General features: G+C 44.0%; 1 protein-coding gene across 1 annotated transcript; it reads left to right on the forward strand.

The window, feature by feature from the left end:
- btr30 (bloodthirsty-related gene family, member 30) lies at positions 1-27,506 on the forward strand. The gene is made up of 10 exons (XM_076267142.1): positions 1-604; positions 7,606-8,319; positions 14,463-14,558; positions 14,951-15,184; positions 15,497-15,668; positions 21,392-21,472; positions 21,580-21,606; positions 21,868-21,894; positions 22,339-22,514; positions 26,076-27,506. Exons 2-10 carry the CDS (start codon positions 7,636-7,638, stop codon positions 26,433-26,435), a joined length of 1,857 nt encoding a protein of 618 aa, XP_076123257.1. The 5' UTR covers positions 1-604; positions 7,606-7,635; the 3' UTR covers positions 26,436-27,506.
- The last annotated feature ends 257 nt before the right edge of the window (positions 27,507-27,763 follow it).

Raw genomic sequence — 27,763 nt, forward strand, 5'->3', positions numbered from 1 at the left:
TCTCTCTCACACACACACACACACACACACCCTAGCTCTGTTCTCTCTCTCTCACACACACACACACACACACACCCTAGCTCTGTTCTCTCTCTCTCACACACACACACACACCCTAGCTCAGTTCTCTCTCTCTCTCTCTCTCACACACACACACACACCCTAGCTCAGTTCTCTCTCTCTCACACACACACACACACACACCCTAGCTCTGTTCTCTCTCTCTCTCACACACACACACACCCTAGCTCTGTTCTCTCTCTCTCACACACACACACACACCCTAGCTCAGTTCTCTCTCTCTCTCTCTCTCTCTCACACACACACACACCCTAGCTCAGTTCTCTCTCTCACACACACACACACACCCTAGCTCAGTTCTCTCTCTCTCTCCCTCTCTCTCACACACACACTCACAGTGGCATTTGCATGCATGCAAACCAGTGGAACAGGATAGCTCACTTAACAGTATTTTAAGCTATCGAGAGCGCAAAACAACTCAGGAGGTAGAAAGACAGTAAAGACAGAGGGTGAACCAGCTCTTCAGAGAACAGTGCACTATAGCCAAGGACTGGAAGCTGAGCAGGACTCACAACATCAAGAGGTATGGAGTGTGTTTGTGCTTTTTTTTTCTGTTGGAAAATAATGTATAATACAGAATAATGTGGCACTGGAGTAGAGGAATATTCAATACTTTCTGGCTAAACATGATGGCAGACGTAGATTTCTGTAATCCCATACCAACTTCTGATAGCCCTCCTGACAGAAATGGTGCTAAACTAATGCATTTAGTAGTGCAGAGTTAGTGGTATGTGATTTAAACTGTGGTAAATGATCTACCATTTGTTCCTGCTACCTTGTAGAGGTCACTGAGTAAAGTAAAAAGCCTTTTATTTATATGGTGCATTTTATATGCAGAGTGCAACTAAAGCGCTCAGTGGTAAAGCCTTGAGCCAAAATGTCCCAATGGTGTGTCTGTGCCCAATGGTGGCTTCTGTAGTCAGAAGGATCGAGCCACAGTATTTCTTCTAAATGTTCAATGAGTAAAACATTTTACAGCAAGTAGACTGGAATATTTCATGGTTACAATATGGACATTGAAAGTGAAGTGTGTCTTGTTGTAGAGTGTATTACTTTAGCACATTACTTTGCCATATGCACATGGCCGAATCAGATAAGGACTTTGCATGTAGTGCTCATTGCAAGCATAACATCCCAAGAGCAGCAACACCAGGAGGAAAACACTGGGCCACTGCCTGAGCTGAGGAGAATTACAGCAATGATGACATGCTAAAGACATATTTAGCAAATGGATTTATGCAATTATGCACCTCTTTAGGGATGTGGAAAGTGAGTCTTTTTCACTTTTTGTGGATAAGGTCACAAAATCTGTTATCAAGGGGTACACCTCTGGGTTGATGGCCATTCTAGTTTGTGTTTGACAGACCTACTGGGCATTGAAAAGGGATTTCTGCCGTCCACCGGTTGACTTTACTTTAACAATTGTGTACACAAAAGGAAGAAAACCAACATCCGTAAAACCATGAAGGGTGTGGCACACGCATGGGCCACAATACAAGGACACAAGGAAGTTTATTGTCACATGCATATAGTTACTGGAAGTAAGAAATGCAGTGAAATTAGTCTGGTGTCAGCCTATTGGTGCATTTATGGGGGGGGGGGTAAAAAGTGCAGAAGAAGAGGGGTTTAGTAGATTAAGTGGCAAGGGCTGCATAAGAAAGGTGGGGGGGGCACCAACAAGGAGCACCCAAGAGCAACAGGGGCAGATCCACGGCTCAATACATATGGCCTGTAATCTGTTCCAGTCAAACAAGATTTTTGGATTATAATTTGAACCTTTATTTAACCAGGGAGAAAATAACATTGAGATTGTCATCTCTTCAAACCAAAAATAGGCCTACAATACACAAAAAGACAAACAACATTGACTGAAGGCAATAGACAACAGTGACACACAAAATGTGTCACACACACACATCTTAGATATGATTTTGCAATGCTCCCTTACACAAACATGTATCTCGTTTGTCCTTAAAATGTGTCTTAGCAGAGGCAGAGAGCAGAGGAATGTCTCTTTGTTATCTAGACCAGAGCAGTCAGGGTTGCTCCGCAGACAGAGGATTACGAAAGGAGATTTACCCCAGAAGCTGCTTCACTTGACATGTTTGACTCTCCACACAAACCCCGCATGTGGGGGAAAGGCGTTATGATACGTTAAGAGAGTTGAGCTATTTGTCATCGAAGTTGAGGAATTTTATCAAAGCATGGAAACCGAAGAAGATATATCGATCTACTGTAGTCAGTGTAAGCAGGCTTACCAGCTTAAATGGAAATGTCCATGCGAAGCGTGATTGGACAAATGCATATGAAACAAATCAGTGTTTTGTATGGTGGGTTTACATCACTAACACAGGCTGGAAGGTAGACAAAGATGAGAGATATTCAGCTGCTAAAAGCTTACAAGTTCACAGTGCTGCGTAGTAGACAACAATGCTAATGTTTTAGATAGATAGATAGATAGATAGATAGATAGATAGATCTTTATTGTTAACTTTATTGATCCCCAGGGGAAATTCAAGAAGTTTTGCATTTCATGGCGTAACATACTCACAAATAGGATCTTCAGGCTCTCTATACAAACCCTTTCCTCGCTCGACCAAGTCTGCAGTTTCAGGTGCGTGTGTAAGTACAGTCATGGTGGTGCAGATACATCATGCCTATTACATCTCCTAAAACACTCTCAGTGGAGCAATGATGAACTGCTGAAGAAACCTGATCCGACCACAAACCACTCTTAAAACGAATGTGTTGAAAACAACACACAACAACACATCTCTGTGTCCAGATAGGGACAACACATTTGTCCACACAACACATCTCTGTGTCCAGATAGGGACAACACATTTGTCCACACAACACATCTCTGGGTCCAGATAGGGACAACACATTTGTCCACACAACACATCTCTGGGTCCAGATAGGGACAACACATTTGTCCACACAACACATCTCTGTGTCCAGATAGGGACAACACATTTGTCCACACAACACATCTCTGTGTCCAGATAGGGACAACACATTTGTCCACACAACACATCTCTGTGTCCAGATAGGGACAACACATTTGTCCACACAACACATCTCTGTGTCCAGATAGGGACAACACATTTGTTTTAAGAGAGCAGCCATCAGTTCCTGAGCTCTGTGCTGTTGTGCTGCAGAGGTCCAGCCTGGGGCAGCTGTCTTGGCCGCTGCACAGGACCAGTCTCAGTGGACGGGACGCACAGGATGGATGGCACAAGCTTCTGCTGAGTGATGGGCCTTTTTTATGGCGGCCATTATGTCTCTCACATAAAAGCCTGCTGCCTGTGTTTTAAAGCCGCCACAGTGCACTGTGTTGAGGAAGTGGTGGGGAGAGAGAAGATCTTTATGGTAGATTTCAGTGTAGAAATGCTGAATGCAAGCTGACAAGCGACATACTCAATTGCCATTTATTACAGAACCAATATACTGTGTGTATGCTCCCAAAACATATCTCCCATTTAAGTTAGTGTCCGTCATCCATTTTGGTCTTGAATGTGACAAGCAAGTGTGTGCAGATGAGTGCTTTGCTGAGGAGGGGATCTAGTTTTATGCGTACAGTATGTTACATCCCACAGGATGGCAAGCGGCGCACACCAGTACACTCAGCTGTTTCTAGAGAGAAGTTCCCAGAGCCAAAACAGTCATAATGCCTCCGAGTGCAATGGACATTACATCCGATCTGACCAATATCCATCCCAGAGTTAGTGCTGAGGGTATTGCATCAAGCAATCCTGAAAGAATAATCCTAATGTGTGGACATTCTCTCGTGATGTGCACATCCACCACCTGTGCCTGTGTGGGCGCTCTCAAACCCATCCATCATACTTTCTAAGCCATACACCGGAGTCACAAGGCTAAGATAAACCCCACGAGAAAATAAGCAGCAAATAAGTAGTTAGTAGCAAATGAACAACACAAAGCATTGCTTACAAAATGCAATGGTGAAGAGGCATTCTCCCATTGTAAAAGTATAGCAACAAAGCCAGGATATCAGCAGATCATTGTACTTTCTTCTACCATTTTAGTTGGATTATTCACAGACCATTACAGACATTATAGACAGATATAATGCATCATGAAAATGTTGACTGTGCTCACTTGGCATGAGCATCTGCAGACTGTTGAGGCGTACAGCATCAGAGGTATACACAAATGCTCGCCCATAGGCCATTTCCAGAGGAGCATATAAAAGTGTGTACCGTAAAATCCTTGACCCAAATATCAGTGGAGAGTTTGTGAGGAAAGACTGCCGTTGTGCGAGTCATCGTTTGTGAATAGGGGTGAGAGAGAAGAGCTGATTAGGGATTATTTTTGCTTCTTGAGTGAGTCATTTTCCATATGGGCATAGTGTTTACTGGTACTTGAGTTCTTTGAACAACAAGCACTCCCTTTTTTTTTTAAAGGAAAGCATGCATACCTTCACAGAACAGACAACACTCCACGTGTGTGGCAGAATGTGGTTGGACCTGACTTGTTCAGACCGGACCAACAACATGCTTGAACAGATCAAAACAAATGGCATGCCTTAAATATGTTGTTTTTGTTTTAAAGTTGACTTGGGTAGGCTAAGCCCTTGTCAATTACAGACCCATCTAAGAGACATTTGATTATACATGCCTGAAACCACAGGTTGAAAATCGGATTCATTCAGAGCTACTGTTTTGACATGCAGTAATGGTATCCTCTTTGGCATGATGTAGCTCTGAGAGTCAGTTTTATTTATTACTTGTTAAGTGGCATGTTTGTTTGGTATTTATTTAATCCTGGCCTTTGCATGGACTAGATTTATTTAATTGCCACTGAAGTGAAACTGGTATTTCGTCATGGAAGATTTCTTCCTCCTGCACTGCACAGAAATGGCCATGGTGAATGACATTTATTTTGTGTCTGAGCATGTTGTAGCATACAACTATCACAGTGTGTTTATCTAATGAGCTTTATGTCTGGTAGGGGGTCCCAAAAGGTTTACTGATAGATGCAATAGTGTGACATTTTTACAACAGAGAGAATCCCATCTGTACATTCTTAGAATGAATTCATAGTTCTCACATGTCTGCAGGTTGTTTTGTTGCACAGATCTCCTTGGATGTGCGCAGGTGAATTTTCTATCAGTCAGGTTCCTGGGTGTTTCCTTCTTTGATCTTTTGGTTCCTTGGTCACTGATTGGTGATTGTTCCCAGGTGTGATGGCCTAGTGGCGTGTGGGTGGGGGGAACCCAGGAACTGCCACTGCCCAGCCATGTGGGCCTAGTTCAGCTAAGGACTCAAACTAGCATGCTAGCACACTTCAGGCCACCTCCTTTTTGAGTCTGAATTCTGTGGAAGTGCTGTACACAGATAGTGTTTAATTTTTTGGTGATAGATTGTGAGTGGTCTTGGAAACCCTTGGCAGAAAACCTCATCTACACAGGTAAGAGAGAGCAAGTGGCTCTCTGATCTCGACACACCTGTGTAGTTGCAGCACTGCTCCGAAACACTCATGGGAACAAACAAAATGAGAAACTGGGCTGCATATATGATCAAATGCATGTTTAAGTCGTCACTGATGTGGTACTGTGTTCGTGCTGGATGTGTCTCATGGATCAGAGCTGTTCAGCAGGTTGTCTCAGGGTTGTCTTAGGGTTGTCTCAGGGTTGGGCTAATGTGCAAGCTTTTCATTCTGTCTGTTGGCTTTGATTTGCCCTGTGTGCTTGCAGTGCTGTGTGTGTACAGTAATGTGTTGATGTTGCATTTGGCCTTATCTGGAAGTTACCCATATTCCTCTAAGTAGGAACGTGTGCAATTGGAATGCACTTCGGTCCAGTGGTCCTTGTCCTTCTCTTGAGGAGGTTGGGCCTTTCATCTGAATGTGGAGTCTTTGCAGCATGGAGGGTTTCCCTATCAGCGAGTCAAGCAAATTAAATGTGTCACATATCAAATAAATATAATATTATCCTTATATACATAGCTTTCTCTTAATATTTATGCATATATTATTATATATTATAATTTCCCTGTTATTGGGGTGTGTTTCTTTAGGCTACGTGAACATGACTTATGGATTCTTTCAGGCTTATATCAGCATCGATTCAAGTTGGTGCTGTTGTGCTGCTCAGACAGTAGTGTTGTGTTGGCTGTGGCTTAGTATAAATAGGGAAGAGGAACATGGACAGATGGCCTGATTATCCTGTTTAATTAACTCAGTTTTTGCGGCATCGCCTCGGCTTAGAACGGGAGGAAATACATCATCATTAAGCATTTCCAGAGCTAAATACCCAAGGAGTGCAGGGAGATGTGACATTAAAAAGTCATCATTACATCCAAATGTGAATATGAGGATACTTGATTATGAGCTAATAATGAATTTTGCCTCTTAACACCAGAGCACTGAATCTTTTCTGTCTGTCAATGTTGAACAACTGCAGTAGTTGTGTTCAGGAACAGGCAGAGAATTGAGCTGTGCTCAGAAGTTTTGGAAGTGTTTAAGAGAGATATGCTTACAATCCTAAGGATCTCACCAGCTGGATCAAGAATATCCAGATTAGCACAGCCATTCTTGCCCAGTTCGTTTCCAAGATGTGCCATTTTCCAGTCTTTAGGATTTGTACAATAATTAAGCACCTGGGACACCTGTGCTCTCTCTCTATAATGTCCAAGGGAGACAATGAAGGCTAACCTAGCCTAGCCTAGCTTAGCCTGAAAGGGTTCTTAAAAGAACAGGGGGTGGGGCATTGAACCTTACCGCATGGGGAAAAAAAGAAATAAAAAAATAACAATGGCTCTAAGTCTGATTGACCAAAAATGGCTCATCAGTGCAAGAGAGAATCCATACTGGGTAACAGTACTGGTCAGGGGCCAGTCCAGATGGGCCCCCATGTTCCCAGGTAAAATAAAATATATTCCAGACTTTTCAAGGGCCCTCTCTCCCCTTGGGCCCCTATAATCAGTAGTGGTTTTACCCCCAGTCCAACACCCCTGCTACTGGTCAATAATAAGTCTTAAGGTCACAACTACTCACACACACACACATACACAACTTCCCTGGAAAAGACATTGCCTGGATGGCATGTTGCTCAAAACCTGTATACAGGGGTCAGCCGTGCGTATGGGGGCAGCCGTGGCCTACTGGTTAGCACTTCGTAACCGGAGGGTTGCTGGTTCGAACCCCGACCAGTAGGCACGGCTGAAGTGCCCTTGAGCAAGGCACCTAACCCTCACTGCTCCCCGAGCGCCGCTGTTGATGCAGGCAGCTCACTGCGCCGGGATTAGTGTGTGCTTCACCTCACTGTGTGTTCACTGTGTGCTGAGTGTGTTTCACTAATTCACGGATTGTGATTGGGTTAAATGCAGAGACCAAATTTCCCTCACGGGATCAAAAGAGTATACTCATACTATACATACTTATACATACTGGTATGTATGCTTTAGGGACCTACTAATCCTTTCTTTTCTATGCAGCAGACTGGTCACTGCGTGTCTGTCCTCCCTTGTGTAACGTGTTTACTTTGTGTTTCTGTTCCAGGCTGTTCCCACACTGTCCGCGGTGCTAAAGATGGCTCAGGTGGCGCTGTCGGCCGACGTCCTCACGGAGGGCGAGGTGACCTGCTCTATCTGCCTGGACCTGCTGTGCGACCCGGTCACCACGCCCTGCGGGCACAACTTCTGCCAGGGCTGCATCGGCGGCTACTGGGCCTCCATCGAGGTGTGCTCGTGCCCGCTCTGCAAGCGCATCTTCGACGAGCGGCCGAAGCTCAGCATCAACCGCGTGCTGGCCGCCATCACCAACCACTACAAGGTGGCCCAGTACGACGCCGAGGACATGGCCACTGGCCCGGCCAGCCCGGCGGCGATGCCCGTGCCCAAACCCCGCGGCAAAGCCGGCGCCTTCGGGGCCGAGACGATCCCAGAGGACGAGGACCTGGACGTGGCGAAGGGGAAGGCGGTCCTGTGCGACATGTGCTCGGGCCGGAAGCAGCGGGCGGTCAGCACCTGCATGACCTGCATGGCGTCGTACTGCCAGGAGCACGTTCGGCCGCACCACGAGACGCAGTTCTACCGCAGCCACCAGCTGCGCGACCCCGGCGAGGCCATGCGCGGCCGAACGTGCCCCACGCACGGCCGGCTGCTGGACGTCTACTGCCGCACTGACCAGGCCTGCATCTGCTCCATCTGCGTGCTGGAGACGCACCGCACACACAACACCGTGTCCGTGCAGACCGAGAGGGTCATCAAACAGGTGTGTGTGTGTGTGTGTGTGTGTGTGCATGCACGCGCTGGGGTCTGTGTGTGTGTGTGTGTGTGTGTGTGTGTGCATGCACGCACTGGGGTCTGTGTGTGTGTGTGTGTGTGCATGCACGCGCTGGTGTGTGTGTGTGTGTGTGTGTGTGTGTGTGTGTGTGTGCGCGTGCGTGCGTGCAGGCGCTGGGGCCAGAGGTTGTGTGTGTACAGGGCCGGTGGGAGGAATGGGCAATCTGGTATATATATATATATATATATATGTGATGTGGACTCTAAGCGGTTAACCCTTAAACCCCTACAAGCACGTCATACAGTATGGCAACTGTGGCAAGGAAAAACTCCTATTCCAGGAAGAAACCTTGAGCAGTACCTGACTTAATATCTGCTTCTGGCTGGCTGCAGCTCTAATGGCAGCAGTCGAATGTAGAATAATCAGAAAAGTAGTCTACAAGATAGGATGAGTTACAGGGCGAATGAAGACTCTCTCGCCCGCCCCTACTGCCTGTAGGAAGAATATCCCGCTTGCAAGTTCAGTGTATCGTACCCGCTGACCGAAGCAGGATCAGTTTACATCCTGCATCCACAGCACAGAGACAGGCTAACGGGACGCTAGCGATTGTTGCTAACGTGTGCATTAGGGCTGTAACGATACACCAACCTCATGATTCGGTTTGTATCACGATTTTTGACCCACGGTTCGATACGAATCTCGATTTTTCTTTTTTTTTGGGGGGGTTGGGGGGCTAGACATTTTATTAAATAACATTTTAATAGCCTCCCTTAGAACACCAGAGGATTACAATATAATATATCTATTATTTTATATCCTGATATACAAATATTTTTCTGAATGACTGATATTTATGACAGCACACTTTATGCAGATTAGCCTATAGCCTAGGCCTACTATTTTTTTATTACAACTCTACCTCTTTAATTCAGCTGTCTGGTTGAAGCCTGGAAATATTGTAAACAAAGTAGCATATAGCTTAGCCTATCATAGTCTACTGATTGGACTGTTCAGTTTCCCCATGTGTGTTTAAGTTTCAACGTAATACTTGTTCTCCTTGGGACAGGCCCTTTTGGGAAACGTTGGTATTGAGATGATCAGTCAACTTCAATGCATGAGTTTTAAACAAATATGTGCAGCATGCTAATGATGCTAAGCGGATTTAATAGTAATTTAGCTAGTCGTCTGATCCTTGCTTTCACGATTGTGAATGTTTTATTTAAGTCGCGCGTGTTCATTGAGCAGGAGAGTGAGAGGGAGGGAGCGCAAGATCGGGGCAAGGAGAGGGGCTTTACTTCTATACTGTTTGGTAAAGTTGCACACATAGTCTACAATGAAAGCAAGGAGAGGTATGAAATTATTATTTATTTATTTATTTGTTTTTGGACAACGTAGGCTACCGATAAGTAAAGCGGGAGTTGTGGGTTGCTTTTGCGGCCGCATAAGCTGCAAAGCACTGCGTGAAACACTAGAAAGGGTGTGTCGCGATTCTGCCTTTTCACACCGCGACACAGTATCGTGGATATGAATGTCGCGATTTCGGTTTCGAATCGTAAATCGTTACAGCCCTAGTGTGCATAATGGCAGAGCCGGCGAAGAAGCAGCGAAAACCCTTGAAAGAAGATGCAAAGAAAAGGAAAAGAGCTTCAGACCGAGCAAGGGGGAGTTTCGTAGAGAAGAAGCATCGGGCTTGCCTGGTGTCCCTTTAAAGGAGCCACACCACTTTTATGACACTAGTGCTGTTCTGTTGACCTTTAGTTTTGTTGCTACTGGGCATGAAGGACAGGCCAATTACTGTCTAATATTGGTCAGACAGTGGTAGGTTTAGAAAAAAAGTCAGCACATTTTAATCATATCGCAATAATACCATTTTGTATCTCTATAAACTGTATCTCTAGTGCCTGGTATCCTGATATCTGAATAAGGCCCCTCAGTCAAATAACACAGGTTATGTTATTCACCCCTGATATCTGAATGGGGCCCTTCAATGGTCTCAATCTTTCCACAAAACTCGCCAGAAGTAATCATTTAAGAGGTTATTTTTCAAATGATTATTCCGGGGGGGCATGCCCCCGGATCCCCTTAGAATTGCTGAACTGCTGACTTTTTGAGGTGGGCAGGGCGCCCCTTTTCATGTCTGTGCCCAGGGGCCCAGTGGCTCATAATCCTTCCATGCCACGGAATAAAACACTGGTCAGTAAATTAATTGTATATTTTAAAGAAACTTTTGCATTTTATTCGTTTTTTTACATAAATCCAGGATTATACATAGCGTGTGTGTGTGTGTGTGTGTGTGTGTGTGTGTGTGTGTGTGTGTGTGTGTATGTGTGTGTGTTTGGGAGATGGAATGAGAGCACTGAACCATGAAGTGGTATGTAGGGTGTGTGAGAGTGGTAGAAAGCTAAGCACCATGTAAAGATGATGAAATGAGTTGGGGTGTGTCAGATAGAGAGATATAAGAGGATCCTCTTTGTATTCAAGAACAAGGTAAGGGTGTGTGTGTATGTGTGTGTGTGAGAGAGAGAGAGAAAAGCCCAGCACCATGTAGAGATGATGATCAAAAGAGGCTGGTCTTTGTGATCACCTTGAACAAGGAAGAGGTGTGTGTGTGTGTGTGTCTACTGTACTGAGGTGGACTGTGACCATACGTATCACGGCACAGAAGGTTCCGGTAAGGCTGGTATGTAGAGTATGTTGCATGACTGCACAGTTAACAGAGGAATTTGGCGTTCGCATACTGTAAATATTTCCCCACACACAGGCTTTCCTTATCATTCTGACTATGTAGTTTTCCACTCTGGTAGAGATTCCGTCTGACGGAAGGCTAAAGTTAAATTTGGGCGTAAACCAATGAAATAGCTGAAATGTCTTGGACAAGAATAGGCACAGTTTACATACTATACAGATATTGAAAACTTCATAGTCTAATCTGTTACAAGCAATATTTCTTCCCTGGGGTCAGTCATGGGGTCAAACATGCTTGGAAAATGCTTTGTAATGATGGAGAATGATCTCAGTTTCACACGTTTTGTGTCCCAATTTCATCAAAATGGATCCATCTAACTTCTCTTTGAAAAGTTAGTTTGACCCTCAAACCATTACAAATATTAAAAAACAGCCCCTTGAAATTAGAATAGACAGAGATTATGAGTAGAGGCAATGCTCTCTATGGTCATAGAGAGCATTGGCATAAAATACAGACTTCTTGGAACTGTTAGGATCTTTCACAACAGCCCTGCTGCTTTAGAAAGGATTTGAGCACTGAGAGACTGCTAGCTTAAACACTCACATAAAAATGTCCCTCCCCAACGAGCAGTCTTCTCATGACAAACACTCCCATACTCACGCGCCAGCGCCACATAGCTAGCGCACACTACCCTGGTAGCAGACAGTTGCGAAACAGATCCAGTTTTAGCCCGGATCCTTTGACTTCCACATCAGATGAGGCGAGGGCCATGTGTGCTGCAGAGTCTAGCTGTTATCAGCTGTTTCGTTTGGACTTTATCAGTGACCGAGCGTTCCTATCACATGTTTACACCGTCTGCATGTTTCCTGCGTTGATGATGGAGGTGATAAGGCGTGTGATTATGTGATTTTGTTGCTATTCTGACATCTGTTGTGCTGTTTTCATCATAAAAGACAGTGGTGTTGCACACTACAGATTATTCTTAAGGAAGAGCAGACTCAAATTAGACAATAACTCTTCACTAAATGCTTTGAAAAACCCACAGTAGCTACATTCCTGTGATGATGGCTGTGATCTGGGATGTGAGGCATGTGATTGAATGAATTCTGCCATGTACCCAAGTTGTGTTGTGGAAATAGTTGGGCTTTTGATTACCCTAATGGATTTTACCCTCTTGGAATGTGCGGTTCATATTTCAGATGTTAAACTCAAGATGTTAAACAATTTCATCATCTGCATCGTCCCATCCTCCCCTGGAGCAGTGTTAGTCAATCACAATGTTTAACGCAGCAATGTGAATATGTTTAGTTCCTGGAGGTTTGGATGGTTCTCAGACACCAATTTATTTGGAGGAAAGGTTACAGTCTGCTCACGCTAACTTTTCACAATTCTTGAGTCATTGAGAAAACACTCCCTGATGACGACGCACTTTGTCAACTCCCACAGTTGTTGAATAGTGTCTGGATTAAAGCACTTGTGTTGTGACGTCTCTGCTCACCCTTGAGAATAGGCCTGCAATGAGTTAACACCATTGGCTTTTATGTTGAAAACAGCACTATAGATGCTAGATGAACAACTTTTATGACACAGTACGACCTATAACACAATCCACCTGACAGCGCTGCATAGATGCTAGATTAGCAACTTTTATGACACAATACAACCTATAACACAATCCACCTGACAGCACTGCACTATAGATGCTAGATTAACAATTTGTAGGAAAACAGAAATTAAAAGTGTGGACCTTGATAGACCTATATCACCTTTCAGAGAGAATCTGATTGAAGAGATGGTGGCGCGGGTCAGATGTGTTTGTGACCCGACGTAGGCACCTAGTTCTGTGAAGGCAGCTAGTGAAGGCAGCTGAGTTTTGGTGGATCTCTGTGCTGATTTGATGACTCTTTGAAGAGCCACCTTCTCGGCTTCAGAGCAGCTGGAATACCACACCAAGAGGCCTTAGGATGAGGATGGTCTCCAAAGAGCTGCACTAGAAGGACACAAGCAGATGCTGGGACAGGTTGGCTCTCTGCAGTGTCCTTAAGAAGCAGAGCCACTTCTGTGCCTTCTTTACTAGGGAGGTGGTGTTGGCAGCTCATGTGAAGTCCTGGGAGATGTGTGTGTGTGCCAAGAAATGTGAAGCCAGACACTCTCCACCGTGTCTCCTGCTCCAGTGTACAGATGAGCAGGTTCCTCTCTCCGTATCCTGAAGCAGATGAACAGCTCATTGTTTTGGAGGTGTTGAGTGGCAGGTTGTTGATGGGTTGCTACAGTATGTAGACAGTTTGAACACTTCTTCCTAGTCCGACCACAGTGATGCCAACTGTAAACATGATGACTGTATCGATGCTGTGGGTTGGTGTGCAGTCGTGGGTAGGGCTGCTCCATTATGGTAATAATCATTATTACGATTATTTTGTTCAATATTGAGATCACGGTTATTAAACAAGATTACTCAGTGATTTTGGAACTATCATCCTTTTTCAAAACTTACATTTTTAAACCAACACAAAAGAGTTTTTTGTACCTTAAAATAATGTTTCCAAAATCGTTTCAGTGGTTCATCAACTTGTAACAGGGTGAACGGCACTTCTGCATTCGCTTTACAGCCCTCTATCGGCTATAACCGCACTATGTAAGTTTGCCAGATCGGGTAGCGGATCTGTAGTTCGATGGAATGAGACATAAGAAACTACAAATTTGACTTGCGTTTGATGTCTCAATACATCATACATAAATCACGCAACATATTCTACCTTGTCTGTGGACATTGTTATTTGTAAAGCCGGTGCTGGATAAACCAATAGCATGCGTGCGACAGAGGGAAAGTTCTTTGGTGTTGCTTTAAAATTATTTAATTGAATTTTAAATATAATCCAACAGGTAAAAATACATGTAAAAAGATAATGCACACGACAACTCAAGACAAAAGGCAAGCATTGTTATGAAACTGAATGTAGCAAAATAATCATTATATTTCGATTATGTTGTTTTCATAATTTTTGGAAGTCATAATCACGATTAATCAATTAATTTGATTAATTGCACAGGCCTAGTTGTGGGTGTAGAGGGAGGAGAGAAGATGGCTCAGCGCACTGCCCTCTATATCAGGGTTTCTTTTTCAGACCAAGGACCACTTAACCAATAATAATACAAAAACTCACAGACCACCTAAAAAAAAGAGTAGACCTACAGTACTTCAACAGTATATATAGGTCTACGCAACAGGCCTGCTCACTGAACCACCTTGCTTATTGTCTTTGCACCTTGCTTATTGTGTCAGAGGATTCATATGATTTAAACTGGCATAGCTTACTTAACTGTTTGGATATGCAAACAAGTTGGTTCAAAATTGCTTATATATACTTATGAGATACTACTCTTATACAATCATACTGATCGTCTGTGTGTATGTTCTGTGTTCTTCTTCGCTACCATCTCACAGAAACTGCTGAGTAAGACGGAACTGGACATTCAGACCAGCATCGAGAGGAAGAGTCTCAGCCTGGCGGACTTGAGGGGGAGGATACACACAGTGAAGGTGCGCATCATGTCCGACCGGAGGGACGCTGGTTAAAGGAACGTGGCAACGTTTTGGGAAATAATTCACTGAAAGTGGATTAGACCAGTTAGCTTATAGCTCCCTTTTAGCTATAGCCCAGGCTAACTGGTCCAACCCACGTCCAGTGAATTATGCTAAGCTAGGCTAACATAGTCATACTGTAACGTTGTCAGAATGTAACGTATCATAGCATAGCATCGTAACAGCTACACTATCAATTTCCAGCTCGCATGTTTTTAGCATCAATTATTTTTCAATACTCGAGTTTTGGACTTGAAAAAAGCGTGTCAGTGTGAAAGTCTTGGTGTGTTGGTAGACGATACAGATTGCGATCTTGTTCTTGAAGCTATTCACACCTTCGACCCCTGTAGAACTACGCCAGGGCGGAGCAGGCTCAGCTGGAACACCTGCTGGGGGAAGTGATCCGCTCGGTGGACCGGATTCGCCGGGAGCTGGTGGGCGGGATGCAGGAGAAGCAGATGTCTGTGACTGGTCGGGCAGATGAAATAGCGGCGCGGCAGGAGGCGGAGCTAAGCAGGATGCAGGAAGTGAGGGCAAAACTGGAGGAACAGGCAACCTCTGATGACCACATCGGCTTCCTGCAGGTGACGCACGCACGCACACACGTACGCACACACACGCACCTCTGATGACCACATCAGCTTCCTGCAAGTGACACACACACACGTACGCACATGCACGCACACCTCTGATGACCTCATCGGCTTCCTGCAGGCACACACACATACACACACACACACCATGCTTATGAAGCACTTTCGGTGATCAGACTGATAAAGAGATATGCAGAAAATGAACCATATTCCTGAGACCATGTTGCTGAGACCCTGTGTGTGTCTGTGTGTGTCTGTGTGTGTGTGTGTGTGCGCGCGTGTGTGTTGCGCCTGCCTCTGCAGAGCTTTGAGGAGGTGAGCGCTCCCCTGGACGCCGAGCTGAATCAGCGACGGGACGAACCCGAGGTGGACCTGGAGCTGCGCTTCTCTCTGGACGACGTCAAGACCGCGCTCAGGGATGTCCACGAGAGGCTGGAGGATATCCGCGGGGGAGAGGTGCGCTACCGACACTCGGGTGAGTTGCCTTCATGCTTGTTGTGGTGACCAGTGCCCATCCTAGGGATCAGATATTGTTTAGCCTGACCAAACCGGATTTATTCAAGGCCAGCACTGTAGTCTATAGCAGGGGTCGGCAACCTTTTCTCTTGAAAGGGCCATTTTTTGTAAAAATAAATCTGTCTGGGGCAGGCTTGTGCAAAATTCCAGAATTAAATTGAAACTGGCTCTTAAAGGTACACTATGCAGTTATTTTTTTAAGCTTAATATGCACGTTTTTATTTATTTATTTATTTTTTTTTTTTTAAGTATATTTTTTGGGCTTTTTATGCCTTTACTCAGATAGGATAGTGGAGACTGACAGGAAGCGAGTGGGAGAGAGAGCCGGGGCGGGAATCGAGCCCGGGTCGCCAGCGTACGGTGCAGGTGTCCCAGCCAGTCGCGCCACAGCTGGGGCCCAATATGCAAGTTTTTTAGCTTCATTTACCTTCATTTACCAGCTTCAGAGTCATTGGAATGGTTATATGACTCTTTTCAGGTTGAATGGTGCCCGTCTCGCTTCCCCCTAGCGCCTGAGAGCGGAAAAACCACCCTTGCAACTGTGGGCTGACGGCCTCAGTGTCAGGAAGTATAACGAGTGTAACAAATTGCTTTACTGCATTTAAATACACATAGACGCCAGGCACCGGCTAGAAAAAGGTAGCGATGGAGTTTCTTAGACATTAGTCATGTCAGAGCCAGCGAAAAAGAAGCAAAAAACCGTGAAAACATTAAGGAAATTGCCAATACTGCAAAATTTACCTTTAAATTCCAATTCAATTCTTGAATTTCACTTGCATTTCAATTGAGGTAGCAAACAAGAAGCAGAATTCCAATTCAAATTGTGCACAAACCTGGTCTGGGGCCGCAAAGATGTCAGAAACATTTAAAAGAAATCAGTTTAGACATCTCTATCTTTATTAGCATAAGGCCATATTCGCCATACTCTGCATATGTGCTGTATTGTATAGTATAATACTTTCACTAACTGTTAATGTGTTGGGCCAGCTTGAAGCTTAACTATATGAAATTGCTAGAAATATTTTATAACTTCCATTTTTATAGAAAGGCAGGGAGGCGCTAGAGAGGAACTTAAGGGCCGAGGGTTGCCTACCCCTGGTCTATAGGCTAGTTCATATGTTGTATCATTGGCATTGGACGTTGTTGTGGTGACTGACAGCGGTGGTGGTGGGGTGCCATGGTAACAGGAATAGCTGATGCGTCAGAATTCCCAGATAGTTAAACACACAGGCCTATAATTACCACACAGCACACACTTGTGTCTGTTTGTGTTTTTATTTTAACCCAGTGCGTGCCTTCATCACAGTCCACATGGCCTGTGAATATGGTCATTATCCATTTTAGTCCACATGGCCTGTGAATACGGTCATTATCCATTTTAGACAAACGGATGAAACTCCAATTACATATCCCCTTTGTAGATGGAGCAATATGTTGCCTCGCTGAAAGGCTTTTAATCGCCGAGGCCCTGGAATGACTCATGTTGATGTGAACAGTGGCAGTGAACAGGTGGCAGGTAGCAGTAGTATAGTATAGTGTGTATATATACTCTTTTGATCCCATGAAGGAAATTTGGACTCTGCATTTATCCCAATCCGTGAATTAGTGAAACACACTCAGCACACAGTGAACACACAGTGAGGTGAAGCACACACTAATCCCGGCGCAGTGAGCTGCCTGCAACAACAGCGGCGCTCGGGGAGCAGTGAGGGGTTAGGTGCTACACTCCTACTGGTCGGGGTTCGAAGCGCTAACCAGTAGGCCACGGCTGCCCCAAGTGCAGACACAACTGGAGCGAAGTTGGCTCCCGCACGGACCCCATCTGGCCCAGAACCGGCTGCTCTCTGTGGTGTCCAGAACCGGCTGCTCTCTGTGGTGTCCAGACCCGGCCGGCTCATGTGGGCTAAACCCGGGCCAGAGCCAGCCCAGATCCAGCTGCACTGCTGTCACATGGCTTCGCTGCCCTACAAAGCCAAAGAGCAGTATCTGCAAAAATGCCAAGCTGAGAAAAACAGCTTTTTGTGTTTTTCTTACACCAAGTATAAGCATCAAATTATATTCAACAAGGGGTATAATTAGATAGATCAAAGTGAGGTGAATATTAAACATTTAGTTTTTTGACATTAGGCAAAATTTGGTAGTTTTATAGGCTATACTGCGCTTTGCCTTTGCATTACTGCTTATACTTACGTGGCCATACAATAACATTTTGCAGTAAGAGTAACAAGTGAACATAATCACTCAGTTTTTATATTAATTGAGGAGGTACTTACTACATTTTTAGTGAAGATATGCTGCTTGATGCCTTAACAATGGCAACTCTGTAATTTATAAACATTTATGTTAAAATGGAACAAAATCAATCGGGTATTCTTGTAGACTTTCATGTCAAGCAATATTGCATTGCTGCACACCAAAACCTAACCTTTGACACCTTTGCACACTGCTGCTTATATTTATGAAACTATATGTTAAATATAGCCGCAAGCGGCAATGGCGGGCCCGAGCACCTGCGGGCCGCAACCCATGACATTTCAGAATCCAACAAAGCACCGACGTGGTGCATTTGTAAAATGTACATATTTGATATGTGTGTTATTTGTTTTTGCATGTTATTTTCTGGCACATTTACTTGCTTGGCCAGGTGGGGCAATATGCAAGGCAGGCCCATTGTGTGTCATCATAATCATAATATATATTAACCTGAGAAATTTCAGATTATTCATTTTAAGCAAAGAACATTTTTGATACACTTTTTGGCCAGATGGTGGCGCTATATTAGGCATGTGAATTACACATGTGAATATCATCACAATAATGATATCCAATATTTTATAAAGTTTCAGATCAACCAATAAAGGCATTACCAATTTCTGGCACATTTTCCTGCTTGGCCAGGTGGTGGCGCTATGCCAGGCAGGCCCATAGGGTGTCTGGATATCATCATAATTATAATATCTATTAACCTGAGAAGTTTCAGACCATTCACTCAAAGCATAGAGCATTTCTGGCATATTTCCTGTTTGGCCAGATGGTGGCGCTATGCTAGGCCTGTGAATTACGCATGTGAATATCATCACAATAATGATATCCAATATTTAATAAACTTTCAGATCAATCACTTAAGGCATTGTCCATTTCTGGCACATTTCCTGCTTGACCAGGTGGTGGCGCTATGGCAGACAGGCCCATTGGGTGTCTGGATATCATCATAATCATAATATCTATTAACCTGAGAAGTTTCAGACCATTTATTCAAAGCATTGAGCATTTCTGGCACATTTCCTGCTTGGCCAGATGGTGGCGCTATGCTAGGCCTGTGAATTACGCTTGTGAATATCATCACAATAATGCTATCCAATATTTTATAAAGTTTCAGATCAATCACTTAAGGCATTTTCCATTTCTGGCACATATCTTGCTTGGCCAGGTGGTGGCGCTATGCCAGGCAGGCCCATTGGGTGTCTGGATATCATCATAATCATGATATCTATTAACCTGAAAAGTTTCAGACCATTCATTCAATGCACTGTGATTTATGACACATTTCCTGTTTATGTGGTGAGATATTAAAATCATATCAAATATATTACAACATTCAAAAATCCCTTCACAATTTAACATCAGCGACATCTTGGCATAATGTTTGCCAAATTTCAAATGAATCTGACAAACCGTCTAGGAGGAGTATGTTCAAATTGATCATGTGAAATCAGTATAATTGTCATTCTTTCTGTTGCCAGGTGGTGGCGCTATGCCAAACATGCATTATGGGCATGTGAATATTATCATTAACATGGTCTTTAATGACCTGTGAAATTTAAAACATTTCAAGCCATGCATGGTGAATGATGACACATTTATTGTTCATGTGGAATGGTATTAAAATTAATAATTTCGCCATTTCGTCAAATTACAACATATCAAAAAAAGGCTTCACAATTTATGATCAGGAACATCTCAGCGTCATGTATACCAACTTTGACATGAATCGGATCAACCGTCTAGGAGGAGTATGTTAAAATTGATCATGCCCACAACGCACAAAATCTCAATTACCTCACTTCCTGTGGGCGTGGCTAATGGCATGTTAATACAAAAGTTGATTGTTTTTGGGAGTTACACACACCCATCAAATTTGGTGTGTGTATCTAAAACTATATGCCAACCACAAGTCACTGTGACGTAAGGGGGCGCTATGGAGTTCCTGGGCAACGCCCGGTGCCAAGCTTTTATCCCTGTCTATTCACTGTACCACTTGATGTGTGTGCTAAATTTCATGCGTTTTCGACTATGTTAACCACCTCAAAATATTTGCCAACCACGGGATCAGTCACCTAAGGGGGCGCTAGCGAGTCCCTGGGCCACGCCCGGGGTCAAGCTCTTGTACCTAACTGCGATGCATGATACCTGACGTGTGTGCCAAATTTCAATAGGTTTCGACCATGTTAACCACCTCAAAAACAGGAAAGCAAAAAAGTGGAATAACAATAATAATAATAATAATAATAATCCTTACAAAAACAATAGGGCCTTGCGCCCTTCGGTGCTCGGGCCCTAATTACTTTTTGTAAAATCTGACTGACTATTTTGAATATGATACTTTCACTGGCATTTAATATTGTGAGACTATCATGATAGACACCTAATGTGTGTGTGAGGTGTGAATGGTAGTGTGCCTTTTTAGAAGAAAGTCCAGAGCCTTTTTTTAGTCTCAGTCTGTCCCTGCGCACACACACTCACACACACACAAACACACACACACACCCTATTAGAGTAAGGGCAAGTGAAACAAAGGCAGAATGCAGTAATGGCAATTGAAATCAAGGCAGTAAGGGCAGATACTGCACTCTGCCTTGGTTTCACTCTACTTTTCTATACAAACTGCAAACTAAGGGCTGTCTTCTGGCTGGTGGAGTGTTAATGACATGCCAAGCACCACGTTGGGCAGGTTCAGATCACGCCAATTTACTCAATTATCACCCAGCCAAAGGCAATAGAGACAGAGTGCGGAATTATGGTTTGCATCAACACCTATGCTTGGGATGAGGAAGTGAACAGGTGTGTGTGTGTGTGTGTGAGGGAGTAGCTGCTGAGTCACTGTGAAATGTGGTTTGCCACCCTCTTGCCCAATACACACACACACACACACCGTCCCAAACCCCCCGCCCCCCCCCCCCACACACACACACACCCACACATTTCACTCTACCCACATAATAAGGTGAGCGTAATGTCTCTCTCTCTGTCTGTCTGTCTCTGTATGAATTCCACCTTCATCTGCCCTCTCCGTCTGACTTGATTTCAGCTGGTCAGGTGAGAGATGCTGATTTCAGCTGGTCAGGTGAGAAATGCTGATTTCAGCTGGTCAGGTGAGAAATGCTGATTTCAGCTGGTCAGGTGAGAAATGCCGATTTCAGCTGGTCAGGTGAGAAATGCCGATTTCAGCTGGTCAGGTGAGGACACTGAGATCACGCAGCTCTGGGCCGGATGCGTTGCAGTGTTGCTCTCACACCCCACAGCCGTACCTGTGAAACATTCTTGACCGATCGGTGCAATTTGAATGAACAGGCTGAAAGAGGCAGGATAATGGCTCCAGGCCCATGCGACTGTGATGCTGTATTTTCATATCCATTATTGAACTGTGTGTGTGTGTGTGTGTGTGTGTGTGTGTGTTTGCAGTTCCAACGCTGCAAGAGAGTGAGAGCATGATCAGCATCAGATCAACGGGGTCAATGGGAAGGAGAGACTGGTCACTGAAAGGTAATACCCCCCCCCCCCCACACACACACACACACACACACTACTAATCTGGGCGTGCTTCCCTGTACAGTATATCTTCTAAAGTGTGTCTCAATATTTCTTTCCAGACATACGCAGAATAAAGCCTGGCTCAGGTAGGCTTGGTTGTTTGATCATCACGCATCATGTGATAGAAATGTCAAATGTGAATCTATTCCTTGAATAGGTCCTAATGAACTTAATTAACTATCATGCAAAGATATGGCACTAATAAATGTTTGCCTTAAACATGTTGTGTATGGTTTGATAATGATAAAAGGAAGTAATGGTGAAACACACTTATAATTGTGAACTAGATCAATTCTCAAATGAATGTCCACATGTTTACATCTATTTGGTTTTCTGTTCTCCATCAGCACACAAGAAGGTGAAAGGATATATGGGTAAGTTTGAGACCACAACACTTCTGACCAATGAGGAGTAAGTTTGAGACCACAACTTTTCTGATCAATTGAGGAGTAAGTTTGAGACCACAACTTTTCTGACCAATGAGGAACCTTTCTTGTGATAGCAGAGTAGAGTAGATTCCTCTGGATCCTACACCAGTCTCGAGTCTATATTGTCTATAGAGCCTTTTTATTGACATTGTTTTTTTCATTTTTATTAACGTTATCGAGTTTAACTTCTTTTCTCTACCTGACTATTCTTTCTGGAAGAATGGATCTTTTAGTAGAACCTCAAAATGTATTTTCTTTTACCCACAGCCTAGCCTTACTACCTTTAGCTTTAGCCGTTAGCTTTAACTTCATGATGTGTGAGTGAGATTGTGTGTGTGTGTGTGTGTGTGTGTGTGTGTAACCCTGGCTGCTGTCCCTGCCTGCCTCCAGAGGACGTGACTCTGAACCCGGTGACCGCGTACCCTTTCCTGATCCTGTCCGAAGATCGTAAGCAGGTAAAGCGCGGCGAAAAGCTGCAGTTCTACCGAAACAGCACCCAGCGCTTCGACGTCTGGTCCTGCGTGCTCGCCAAGGAGGGCTTCGAGTCGGGAAGGCACTACTGGGAGGTCAGAAGGATTTTTATTCATTTTTTAAATGTTTGTTGTAATGACGTTAACATTTTTTTACGTCATTACAACACACATCAAACCACTTTCTGATGTTTTCAGAAAGTGTAAAGTAAAATGTAAAATGATTTAGCTGAATAGTATTAGTCAGAGCCATATCAAGGTAGAGTTGCGACAATGGGTGTTCAAAATTCGTTAAGGTCATGTGGTTCATGTAAACTTCAAAAAGTTCCCGGAAGTGATTGACAATGGATTAGAATCATGATTAGAATGCATTAAATAAGCTACTGTTCAATGAGAGACAGAGCCACAATTTTGGGTAATTGACAGACAATAAATGCATTGATACAATTGAAACAATATTTATAACACAGTGTAATTATTGTGTAAACTGTGTAGTTATCCTACTATTACAACAATATTAAATTAAATTCCAGACCGTAGCCTGCTAAATATCGGAAGGTGACCTTTTTTTCTCCCTTTTACGTATGTGTCACTTAATATTAATTTCTGTACAAAACCAAGACGGGAGATTCTTTAGAAAACGCAATAGCACCCACCCCATAAGGAACCTGAGGTGGGGTGTCCACTATACACGCAACAGGAAAATCGCTGCCAACGTCTGTTTGTGTTGCTGCATGAACGTTCATGGGAGGGGCCTGGCTGGCAGTATCACAGTCATCATCCGAAGGCCGCCGGCGAGACAGAGCGTCCGCATTCGCATGTCGTGAGCCCTCCTTATGAACTATGACCCAGTCATAAGGGTTCGCATGTCGTGAGCCCTCCTTATGAACTATGACCCAGTCATAAGGGTCAAGCTCCAGAGCCCTCCTTATGAACTATGACCCAGTCATAAGGGTTCGCATGTCGTGAGCCCTCCTTATGAACTATGACCCAGTCATAAGGGTCGAGCTCCAGAGCCCTCCTTATGAACTATGACCCAGTCATAAGGGTCAAGCTCCAGAGCCCACCTGGTGCGCCGTCCTGTCCTGTCATTAGCCAGGGAGAGATGTCGTAGTCCAAGCAGGGGCCTATGGTCAGTGACTATAGTAAACGCCTGGAGCCCCAGGTAATTTTTTTCTTTTTATTTTATTTTATTTATTTATTTATTTATTTATTTATTTATTTATTTATTTATTTATTTATTTATTTATTTATTTATTTATTTATTTATTTATTCTACCAGGTGATGTCCCATTGAGATATTCAAATCTCTTTTACAAGGGAGCCCTGGGGCAACAGATACACAAGTTACACAGAAACATTGATGACAAGACAGACTAATAAGGACAGAATAACATAGAAGAAAGACATGAGGACTAGACAGACTGAATGTCTGAAGTGACGCACAGCCCACACAATGGCCCACATGTCCCTATCAAACGTAGACCATTTCCGCTCTGCTGCTGTGAGGGAGGGACTAGCAAAGCCACCACTCTCTCAACGCCATCTGACTATCAAAGCCCACCACTCTCTCAACGCCAGTGACTAGCAAAGCCCACCACTCTCTCAACGCCATCTGCCTTCTGAGCCAACACAGCGCCCATGCAACCTGGGATGCATCTGTATATAATGTGAAGTCTGGATGAGCCATCACAACATTCTGAACAAAGGGCATCACTCAAAAAGTCAAATGAGGCCTGGCACTCTGACGTCCACTGAAAAGGCACGTCTTTACCCATCAAATGGTTAAGTGGGGCAGCTTGTTGTGCAAAACCCTGAATGAACCTTCTGTAATATGAGCTTAGTCTGAGGAATGCACATACCTCTGTTGCTGACCGTGGGACAGGCCATGACTGTACCTTTTTGATGTTGCGTGGGTCAGGTCGTAGCCCTTCATGTGAGATCACATGGCCCAGGAACACAACATGATCCCGGGCCAGGTGGCACTTCCTTGCATTTAGCCTCAGTCCAGCTCCTTCCATCCTCTTAAAAACCTCATCCAGGTGTGCGAGATGGTCATAAAAAGAGCAGGGTTTACGCGATCCTTCACTGGGCTTGTGCCTGCTGTGTTAATATGACCGTGCTGATGCTAACAGCTGCAGCTCCCTTAAATCTATATAGGTTCTCATGCATATATAGCTTTTGCCAATGAAAATGAATGCAACATAAAAAAAAAAACAGTAGGCCACTGCTCCTAACTGAATAAATGTTTACGTTACTGTAAGGAAATTATTATTATCATTGTATAACCATTTGTGTAAGCAGAAATATTGTTGTGTTGAGTTCTACGAACAGAGAGTTCAAGTTAAATGTTGTGCTGAGTTCTAAGAACAGAGAGTTCAGGTTAAATGTTGTCTGAGTTCTAAGAACAGAGAGTACAAGTTAAGTGTGCACCCAGACAGACAGGAACTGCACCCTGTCTGTGTGTGTGTGTGGGTGAGATAAGAGTATGTCACAATGAAGTCACTATGTCTTGCTTCCTATTTTCTGTGTGCATCTGTACAATAAAAGACACAGCTTTTGGGCTGCAGAGTCAGAGACTGATGGTGTGAGGAATTCTTCCTTACATTAGCAGGCTCTCCTCTTGGTACCAGAGTTTGTGGGCAAAGCCATAGCCTACTACGTGTTGTGGTTCTTGTATCTATATGTTGGGGTTAAATTCCCTGACAGTTACCAACAATGTTAACAACAAACTCAGCTTCACTGCTGCAAACAAAGTTGGCTATATGCTTCGCCATATAACGAACCAGCTAGCCTTGTGATAGCAAAATCTTTACCTTTTGTTTAGTCCACTGAAAGTTATCCACATATCAAACGATTAAATACACAGTTTGAGCATTGCGCATACGTTACAACTTGACGTGATGGTGAAGCTAAATGCCCAAATGCCCAAACGTCATGTCATAAAAGTTGTAGGCCTGCTAAACGCAAAAACTTAATGACAGCTTGTTCGTGGTGGTGTAGTGATGCCTAATTGAAATGGGTTAGGCAAGGGGTATCTTATATTCGGCTATTACGTGTGGCACATTTATTGGGCTTTTAGCCTCTTTTAATTTATTTGATGAGGAACTGATAAAGACTGAGCAGCAGAAAAGTCATAGTCGATACATAAATCGTTTATTATTATAATTAGGCTATTGATAGCCTACTATTACTTTACTACTATTACTTATTATTATTATTATTATTCGGATGAGGCAAAGGAATGTAAATCTGAGTCGGAAATGTTGGCTACAAACAGTCTATACTGCTGTAACTGCACTGCTGCTATTATTAATTGTTAACTTCCGGGAACTATTTGAGGCTTCCATTAGCTGCCATTGTTGGAAAAAAATGGAACATTAGCGTCAATGAAGTTGTCGCAACTCTACCTTTATATGGCTCTAGTTAATCGGGTCTATGGATGTTTTCTGGACTGAGGTCTAATAAATTGATCCCATGTCTGGTAGGACCATTTATTTATTTATTTGTTTGTTTATTGTTTACATATGTGTCACTGCCCAGATATATGCTCTGAGTTTCTATTGCAATCTATTTGCGTTTTATGTTATTATGGGGTGGGGGGTTATTCTTTCCTGCAGTCGTCCTGACAACCCTTCCTCCCTGTTCCACCTCCAGGTGACCGTGGGTGAGAATAAGGACTGGAAGCTGGGTGTGGCCCTGGAGTCTGCCCACAGGAAGGGCCTGTTCGACATGGGCCCCTCGGCCGGCTACTACGCCCTCTGGTGGGGCGGCGCGCACCTGCGCCCTCTGACCCCGCCGCCGCTGGGCAAGGTGAAGGTGACGGGGCGCCTGCGCCGCATCGGGGTCTTCCTGGACTGCGAGGAGGGCCACGTCATCTTCTACAACGCCAAGTCCGGCAGCGAGCTGTACTCGTTCACCGCGCCGCGCTTCACTGAGAGGGTGATGCCGCTGTTTGGGACCGGGGACAAGGAGGTCCCTCTGGTGCTGAGCAGCGTACTGGATGGACACCATTGAAGAAGGGATGAAAGATGGATGGGCTGGCTTGAAGGAGGGAGGGAGGGAGGGAGGAAGAGAATGAAAGGGGGACAGTAAGAAAGAGTGAATGGCAGAGAGAAACAGAGTGAGAGAATGGAATAGAAATAGAGTTAATATGGGAGAGAGAGTGGAAAGAAGAGGATTGTGGGTGGTTGAAGGACAAATTTATCATAAATGTTGGAGAGACTTTGGTGACCCAGTGAACAGCACAACTTCACTCAGCATCTGTGTTTTTTTGACAGTGGGGGTGAACAAATGAATGAGTGTGAGTGAGTATTTCTGGCACTGAATGACTGTGAGTGAATGTGACTATCTCTGGGACTGTGAATGTGAGTGTGTGGGAGTGGCGGAATTTGAGTTTTTATATCTTGTGTGTGTAGGATGGTGCAAGGGCACACAGACAGGAGCAGAGAGAGAGCGAGAGAGAGAAAGAGGTACTGCACAGTAGAATGAGTAAGCATATTTAGAGCTGGCAAGTGAGTGAGTAATAGAGAGAGAGAGAGAGGAGCCATTTGTGGCCGATGATGATGCAGGTGTGTGTGTGTGTGTTAGTCGATAAAAAGAAACAGCTTGCTGGCCATGGCACTTTGACAAACAGTCAAGGTGAGCAGATACATGAGATTTTAGGATTTACAGAGAAATTACCTTTGGTTTAGCAACTCTCACAACACACACACAGACATGAAAAGAACAAACTAATATGGGTCTAGGATGAGTACACGCTTAATGATGCACATTTCTTTTTGGAGCCCTGAGGAGAAGGGTAGGTGGGCAAATATGTTTGCTATAAAAGACTGTTTGTCTTGTCACAGTTTTCCTGTTCGTCGCCTCATGTATTTATAGGGTAAAGGGGTTTGGTGTAGTTTCTGAGTATGTTTAGAATAGTGAAGAATAGAAATACAGTCAGCCTTGTTACTGTTTCTTTGTTCCTTATCAGTGATGAGTTGCTAAAACTATGCCTATAAGAGCCATTTTATTTATTTTTCTTTTAGACCAAATAAAAATTCATAATTTGTATAATCTTATAATAAATGTTCATGTTTTGTCATACTTGTGAATTGTATATTTTCAAAGCAATAAACATTGCCTCTTTGATACAATATATTATACTACAGTATTACTCATTCAAGTCTACATGCCTGCTGAAACTCAGACATCATGATATTAAACCATATTCACTAAAGCAGACGTTCTCCTGTGAGGACTAAAGGAAACCCAGTTAGCAGGCCTGTAATTCAAATCTAAATGTGACCAGTTTCACACTAGTTGAGTATAGATGCTACCACTAGGGGTCAGTAAAATACAGA

The sequence above is a fragment of the Alosa pseudoharengus genome, unplaced genomic scaffold (assembly GCF_046254945.1).
Source record: "Alosa pseudoharengus isolate Yale_2024_CS ecotype anadromous, Long Island Sound unplaced genomic scaffold, YU_APseudo_1.1 YU_APseudo_1.1_scf_4, whole genome shotgun sequence".
Lineage (NCBI taxonomy): Eukaryota > Metazoa > Chordata > Actinopteri > Clupeiformes > Clupeidae > Alosa > Alosa pseudoharengus.